The sequence below is a fragment of the Gossypium hirsutum genome, chromosome D13 (assembly GCF_007990345.1).
Source record: "Gossypium hirsutum isolate 1008001.06 chromosome D13, Gossypium_hirsutum_v2.1, whole genome shotgun sequence".
Lineage (NCBI taxonomy): Eukaryota > Viridiplantae > Streptophyta > Magnoliopsida > Malvales > Malvaceae > Gossypium > Gossypium hirsutum.
Genome location: NC_053449.1, coordinates 37,818,157 through 37,826,803, shown reverse-complemented (window position 1 = coordinate 37,826,803; position 8,647 = coordinate 37,818,157). Strand labels below are relative to the sequence as shown.

Genomic DNA, 8,647 nt, shown 5'->3' with positions numbered 1-8,647 from the left:
CAATGAAATCAACGCTGCCGGCCATCTCCTTCGTTCACGGCCCGCGTTTCCTGGCGTCCATGTTATAAAGGCTGCGGGTACTACTTCCATGGGAGAATAATCATGTCACCAACTAAACTATAAAAAAAAAAAAATCAAAGCAACATTCATCAATTTCTTCTGTGAAGCAGCAGAGTTTCATAGGCTAAAAATACCCGAAACTGTAACTAAAATATTGTACCATGATGTCTTAAATCTTCTCTTTCTCTTTTAGTAGTGCATCTTGTGAGCTTTACAATCAATTTTTGAATTGCTTGCTACTCTGCAAATTGTAGGCATACTTCTCATTATTGATTAAGAACAGCAACGTTCTTATTGTTAAGCAAAGAAAAACGCATCTTTCCTCTTAAGTTTCTTTCTTTTCTATTAATTAGGTAATTTTTATAATAGAGTAGTTTCTTCGATTTAATTGTGTTTTTTTAATGCATATAAATTTAATTAATTAATTTAATTGAATCCAAGTTGTGGTCTATTGATCGTTGTTCACCTTCTCCCAAAAATAATGGGTTCGAATAACTAAAAATATTTGGAAAACTAAGTTATTCAATAATTATCCATGCATTTAACCACTTCAATAAGTCTTCATTTTGATGTCGTTTTATGTCAAGGGGTATCAAACTTAACCTAATTGATTCTGATGGTAGATATATGAATGTATTAATTGTAATTGTACTTTCAAAAATTGAATATATATATATTAAAAACTAATTTTAAGTTAATACATGATTGAAATTACATCAAAATAATTAATAAATTTTTATTATAAAATATTATAATATTCATATTATAATAATGCTGATGTAAAAAATTAAAATAGAGAAAGAAAATTTTTAAATTTATTTATTTATATATTGAATTTAAATTTTAAAAAATATTAGTATAATATAATGAAAATAAATTTAATTACATTTTATAGAAATTATGAAATTAATTTACAAATTACAATTATAATATCACATGAAAGTAGTGTATAATAAAATCTCGACACTTTTAATTAACCGTGTAATATTCATATTTAGTATTTACTCAAATAAACTCTTCTCTCTAAAAAGGAGTCAGATAGAAAATATTAATTTAATGATCACTACTTTCTAAATACCCCAAATTTATCAACTTTGGATCTACTTTTGCCTCAAATCCTAAGCCACGCTTAAACCTTCAGTCAAAACTTTTTTTGAACTAAAGTTCATTCAATTCAGACCATTCCATTTTCTTATGAACTCACTCCAACTCAAACCAAGATACAACATTTTTCCTATAAAAATCGATTTTCATGCCAATTATTAGAGCTTTAGTTAGAACTTGTGTTTTGAATTCAGTTTTTTCAACATTAATCGAAAATAAATTTGATCAAGCTCATAATCTACTCGATTTCACTGCAATATGAAGCTGTGAGTTTGGCTTAGAATGCTCTAATCAAGCATTAATTGGAAAATGTCTAACAAGCTTTACCAAACATGTTCCTATGCTAAGGATTACAGCTTTAATGTAAGAATCTTGAACAAAACTTAAAAAAAGTACCTCAAAACAGCACACCTCATTGATGATGATACTGTTGATGGCACCATTAGATCAAGTCTCTAACTTAAATCCAGACCATTTAAATAGGAAAAAACATATCTAGTTGATGATGGCACCATTAGATCAAAACCTCAAACTTATATCCAGTCCTTTAAAACAGGGAAAAGAAATATCTCAACAGCCCCATGTGTGACCAAGGGATATGCATCCATAAATCTATATGCATGATCATGACCAAAGGCCATACGATCACACCATGACCGTGGAAAAACACATCTCAACTGCCCCATGTGTGACCAAGCCCGTACGCATCCATAAATCCAGCTGCATGATCATGATCATGACCATGGGCATGACCATGATGATGGTGGTGATGATGATCAGTGTCTTTTACTTCATCAAACATCTTCTGAACATGCTCAGGAATGGGTTCTTCCTCAACTTGTCTAACTGTTTTCGGTAATGAACATACAAACTCAGCTACATTCTCAGCTACTTCACCAGCAACACTTCCCTAGGATCACAAACACATAGCAAACGTTAATTCAAAACAGCAGCAAATGCATGTAATGTGGACTAACGCATAGAAGCCATCTAAAGAACTTGTTGGTGTTCTTGAACTGGAACCCAACTATGTTATCCTGAATGTCGAATATGAGAACATGTCTAACTTGGGAATGCATTATTTTTCTACGCTGTATATTTGGCGGATAATACTCCTATACTCATGTGTGAATATGTGTCAAGCACAAGCGTAAATACAAGAGCTCTGGGGGAAATTAGAAATCCAGGTAACTAAGCATCCATGGTCCTATAAATTTGGAAGAGTGCCATTACCAACATGCAAGGATAGTGTGGTATCAAGTTGAACTAAGGGAACATAATTCAAACGGTATGAAAAAAACCAAATTATTTTGCTTTGATTCTTTATATTTTTTTAAGTACTCAAATCCCAACACCAACATGACTCATAGCCAAAAATGGTTTTGGGGATATGACCATAAAAAAAGTACCCTCCAAAATCCAAATATATGAAGATATAGAAAAACATTGAACATACTTGTTTCATACACATACCCGTATCCAACATTTACACCTCAGTCCAAGTAACATACGGACCAAGAACAAAAGTCGAGCAAAGCATAAAAGTTTCTCAAAAACCAAGCATGTCCCAATTTACTAAGTATTTCTGGTCAAATTCTGCTTTAGTCCCTGTATTTTTTCTGTGTACTCTAATTTGGTCAATTCTAATCCCTATACTTTTTTACTTTTGAATTTTCAGTTTTTGAGTCAAACAGTAGCAGCTTTTTTTTTAAAAAGAGGAAATATATATGATAAATCAATCGATACAAGGCTACCGAAAAATCCAGATTTTCTCAAGTCTAAGAACAGAGAAAACAAATATTGACTCAAACGGTAGCCGTTAAATCCATTAACTAAAATGACATGGCTCTTTTAAACAAGTTGACATAGCATTACAAATGTGATAATATGTTTTCCATAGAAGATTTTGGAAATAGAAAAATTTAACAACTACTCTTTAGTCAGCATTGAAATTTCAAAATTTAAAAAGTACAGGAACTAAAAATGACCAAATTAGAATACATGGAGTAAATCCATAACTTATACATAGTATTCAGACTAATAGCAAAATTTTACCTTAATATTTAATCTAGTCAATAATCCAACCTTATTAATTTGGGAAGACATGATTAGCAACCTAGTTAAGTTTAGAACACATGATCAGAAACAGATTTCTTTAACAATCTAATAAGATTTCAAAACGTTAGACACAAAAGTAGGAAGAATGCTCTGGTCTATCTTACTCATACTTGGGCATCTCAATTGGATACGGGTATGTGTCCGACATGGTATACTCAATTTATTCTTAGTTTTTTCAAGCATTTGGAACGTTGAAAGGTCATATCGTCATATCCACATCCACAAAATGTATCAGACGTGGATGTCAAACACAGTACTTCAAGTAAAATGAAGAATAGAAGCAACATAGCTCTTGGTTTAAATTCCACAAACAAAATTTAGAAGAATGCAGCTAACAAAATAACAAGTGACATGCAAATTAAGGGAGAATGGCATCAATATGACCTAAAGAGAAATCGGTTCAAAAGGTCTCTACAAAGAGCCCATAACAAAATTCATGCAAATACCACAAAGTAAAACAATCTATTAAGGACATACAGCAATCAATAACACATGAATCAACCAACAACATAACATGGCTGCATATCTTTGGAACAGAAGCGAGCAAAAAACAGAGGCCACTCGAAATATGACTTAACATCTGACTTTTTTTATACAAACAATTCAGAACCAATCACAAACTTGGTCAAGAGCATACCTAAAAACATCCAAAAGCAGCTACTTGATAATTCTACTAGGAAATTTAATTATGTAATAATGTAAAACAAGAACAACAGAAACTAATATGTTGGAAGAGTCAATGAACCCTTACCTCAGGCCATCGGCCCCCGGAATGAGTGACAAATTTTGCCCCAGGAAGTGCCTCAGCAATTTGTCGACCCTCTTTACTCCATTCGCCAGACCAATCATTAGACCAAAGTACCTGCATTGGCATGCCTTTTATACCATCCAAACCTCCCCATTCCTCTATATTAAAACTATAATTCAGCTTTTTCTCTATCCCCACAACGGCTTTTCTCGCATCCCATCCCTTTAAAAGTAATCTATGTGCCTCCAACTCCGACCAATCAATCCTCTTTGAGCAACACAAGTTTATCAACCTTGCATACACAAATGAAAACCTCAACACAATCTCATTAACCACAGGTATGTTCAAAACCCACGTAGGTAAAGCTGGTTTTAGTCCAGCATCGATAAGAGTTATGCTTCTAATGAATCCTGAACTCTCAGCAATCCAATTCGCAGCCATAAGAACAGCAGAATCATGTAAAACTAAATGCAAAGGAGCTAATCTCATTGTTCCTATAACCTGCCCCAGAACCATCCCCATTTCTTCACTTCCAATTGCAATAACCTTAACACTCTTTTTAACCAAAACTCTAGATTTTATCTCCTCATAAGGTAGTTCACCAGTTTCAACCATTTGATCGAAAGCCCAAAACAAACCCTTGTCTTGAATCAAACTATAAACTTCCTTAAACCTCGCTAAAATGCCATTTGTTCCTTCTTCGATCTCTAACCTAGATTTTTCAGAAAACCCATTTCCAGGCAAATCAATGGCTATAACACGAACTCCTTTTGAGCCTAAAGCCCTTATCATTTCTCTATAAGAATAAGAACTCAGCCCCAGCCCATGAACGACCAAAACATTCTCAGATGAAGAAAACTGACCATTTTCAGAAACAAAACCTCAATTGGCGATTGGTTTGGAGATGTCTGAACCTTAATGATTCTACCATTTGAGTAGTGTTGACGGAGGGAGTTGGGCAAAGAAAGGAACCAGGATTTGGGGTCTTGTGGGGACAAAGATGAAAAGGAGACGAAGAGGAAAGTGATGAGAGCGATGGTGAGGGTGAAATAGAACCAGAAGGCAAAAGGATTTTGAGTTTGGGAATTAGGGTCGGATTTTGAGGAGACTGGGTTAGGATTAAAAGTAGGTTTTGGGGGAGTTTTCTTGTCTACTCTCGTTTTGGGTGATTCGGGCTCTACCTCTTCTGTTATGATCGCCATTAGAGTACAAGCATCGACTGCAAACTTCAACTTCGAGATCTAATCTAATAATCTTTGTAGCACAACCCACTTTAAACCGTAGAAAAAGGCAAATTTTGAGATTTGAGATCAATCGGATGTCCACTTTAATAAAGCAATTCTGTTTCAACTTTTTTGGGTTTAATTTAACATTTTATGCCTGCTTTCAATCTTCAATTCTGTACCTATTTTTCTTTTTCCGATTTCATATTTGAATTTCACTTTTCATCAATTTTTTGCAATTCTGGATGATATGGACATTAAGCTTATTATGCACATTTCATCAACCTTTAATCGTATAAATGGTGTTTCAAAGAATTTAAAAAAAAAATCACTTATATTTCTTCAAATTTTTTACACAAAATTGAATCTTTAGAGTTAATAAAATTATTTAAATCATTCCTTTAATTACTATTCATTGTTAATTTCTAACAGCATCACAAATGTTGTCGCTAATAGCCACCACGTTAGTCAACAAATGCTAATGTGGTGATCCATGTCAGCCGATAGATATTGACGTGGTATTACCATGTCATAAAAATTGATGATTTTTTTTATAATTTTTAAATTGTCAAAGGTTTTTTTATTTTATAATTTTAATTATTTTATAATTCTTTATAAATTTTTACTGAATTTTATAATTTTTATAAATCTTGATAATAAGTTATAAAATTTTTAATAATTTTTTATTTTTTAATTTTTAGAATTTTAGAATGATTCTAGATAAATAGATATCTAAATTCATTTATAATAATTTGTCTAAGTTCACTCTGAACTTGATTTTGAAAATAAATTTATAATATTCTTTTACATTTTAGAATTTTTTTGTTTTGCTCATGTGATATTGTCACATTAGTCACTTTAATGGTTGTGTTGGCGTGATAATTATTAACGGTCATGTTTATGATTCGGTTAGGAATTAATGGTCAACACCAATGAAATAATTGATTTAATTGAATGCAAAAAGTTGAGAGGAGGTTAATTGATTGTTTTTTTTTAAATACTTCTAGTGACTTTTATAGCATTAAACCTTTTAAAAATAAAAAAAATCTTTTAAAAGTAGGAAAATATAAAAAATAAAAAATATTTAAAATTTTAGAAATTTAGAAATTTATAAATTTATAAAAATAAAATTATGTAAAATTAGGAATACGTGTAAATTTACCACCATCATACTTTATTTTGGCTAACCTTTGTTATTGTACTTTTGAATTAAAAGTAAATTTATCACCATATTTTAATTTTATAGTGAATTTTACCACTTTACTTTTACTTATTGAATTTTACTAAACAATTTTGATTTAAAATATTTGAAGAAAAAACTTAATAACGCTAAATCAATAAATTTAAAAATTTTAAACCCTTTTTGGTAATCTATTGAAAAAATTAAATCAATTGAAATTTAATATTTTCACTGACTTAATTTTGAAAACACATTTGTTAATTCATAATAAAAATAATAATATATATCACTTTTTCTATGAAAAAGTGAGGAAAATGATGAATAGATAATGAGCTACTTATCATTTAATGTAGGGTTAATTTATAAAAATACGTTGAAAAAATTATTTTAGAAACTATGCTAAAATTCTACAAATTTACCAATCTATGTTGTTTTTGGAGGGAAAAAGGAAAATGTGTCCTATAGGGAGTGTTTTCACTGCCACATCAGTGAAAACACGCTATGCAGGATGCATTTTCAGTCTCTCTCCTGAAAACGCATCCTATGTGGTGCGTTTTCACTGATGTGACAGTGAAAACACTCCCTGTAGGATGCATTTTCACTTACCCAAAAATTATTTTTTTTCTTTTTTTTTTCTTGCGATTGGAAATTAGAAGTCTGTAGATTTATGTTTAGTCGTGTTTGGGATAGACATGGCCATAGTTTTAAGGAATGTTTGAATTTATGGTGGTGTCGTAGAGCTGGGTGACCTATAAATTTCATCTATCATGTAAGTATGGAGTCATCACCTGGGAAGTTGAATCGCGTTGCAACTTAAGGTCCCAGTTGGTGGTGACTATACGGTCTGGAGTTGAACTGTAACAAGGGCTTCAAGTTTACAAAGGTTATGCTATCAAAGGATGGAGCATAAATGGAGGTCCATTTGATAGTGTTTATGCGGGCACGACAACCAGTTTTTGCTCATCAGAGGAGGATAGTTTATACAACCCAAAAAGAAGTACGATGAAGAAAATTGTAATGGCTTTTTAGTATAATTAAGTATTTTGTTTTATCCATGTCCACCAAAGGCGGTGACCCTGTTATTATAACCTTTGACATATTTGGGGTGTAACAAGTTTTACTAACAAAGTCACTACCTTTGGTGGACATGGACAACACGAATTACTTGATTATACTAGAAGGCCCCTCCGTGTTTCTTCTTCACACTTCCGTGTGGGTTTTATAAAGTATGCTCCTCTGATGAGAAGAAACTGGTTGTCGTGCCCGTATAACCACTGCCAACTAGGGCCCCAGTTATGCTTCATCCTTTGACAACGTAACCTTTGTAACCTTGAAGCCCTAGTTACACTTCAACCCAAGACGGTATAATTACCGCCAACTTAGACCTCGAGTTACAAAACGATCTCAGTTTCTCAGGTGATGACGCCATACTCACATAACAAGTGAAATTTGTAGGTCATCGAGCTCCATGACATCACCATGAACCCAAACACAACTTAAAACTATGAATATGTCTCCCTCAAAGTGAGAGAAAAATAAATCTTTAAACCCTAAAAACTTCAACACGCAAGAAAAAAGAAAAAAATAATTTCGTTTACTGAATTAAGGGGATGAGAATATGCCTTTATATAGGGGATGAGGCGGTGTTGTTGGAAAAATCCGGCTTGAAAACGATTTTCTCGCATAGCGAAAAATTAAATTTTTGAAAATCGACCTGGTTTTTGATATTTATAGTAATAAAACTTAACTGAATTCTTACCTGTGTTTTTGGATAAGCAGATCCTTGATGTTTTCCAGCATTCAACCAAATGATCTTCTCCACTATTCTCGTACCACGAACTACTTCAAGTGTGGGCTCGAACCAATTTACTCAAAACACAGAAATAGAAAAAGTTTTCCTTTTGGGGTGAAAAAGGAAATTCTCTCTTCTTTAATAGAAACAGATAAAATTGTTATACTAGAAAATGTGTTTATAAGTTGAGAATAAATTCTCTTTATTTTTCGACAAAATAATAATATCTCAAAAGTTGTGCAAATAACTCTACTGATGCCATCTATTTATAGGAAGAGAAAATAGAACCCTTGTAGAATTGTAGAAATTTATTTCCACTAACCCTTGTAGAATTGTAGAAATTTATTTCCACTAGAAAAACAATATCCTAGTTTATCTAGGAAATAGGTGGCGACAACCCTCGTTAATGATACTAAGGTTTT

General features: G+C 32.2%; 1 protein-coding gene across 1 annotated transcript; it reads right to left on the bottom strand.

Moving 5' to 3' along the window:
* Positions 1–1,435: 1,435 nt before the first annotated feature.
* On the bottom strand, positions 1,436–5,447 carry LOC107920147 (protein AUXIN RESPONSE 4). The gene is given in 3 exon segments (XM_016849684.2): positions 1,436–2,074; positions 4,034–4,911; positions 4,914–5,447. Coding segments are annotated over 3 exon segments (1,434 nt in total). The 5' UTR covers positions 5,233–5,447; the 3' UTR covers positions 1,436–1,837.
* Between the last annotated feature and the right edge of the window lie 3,200 nt (positions 5,448–8,647).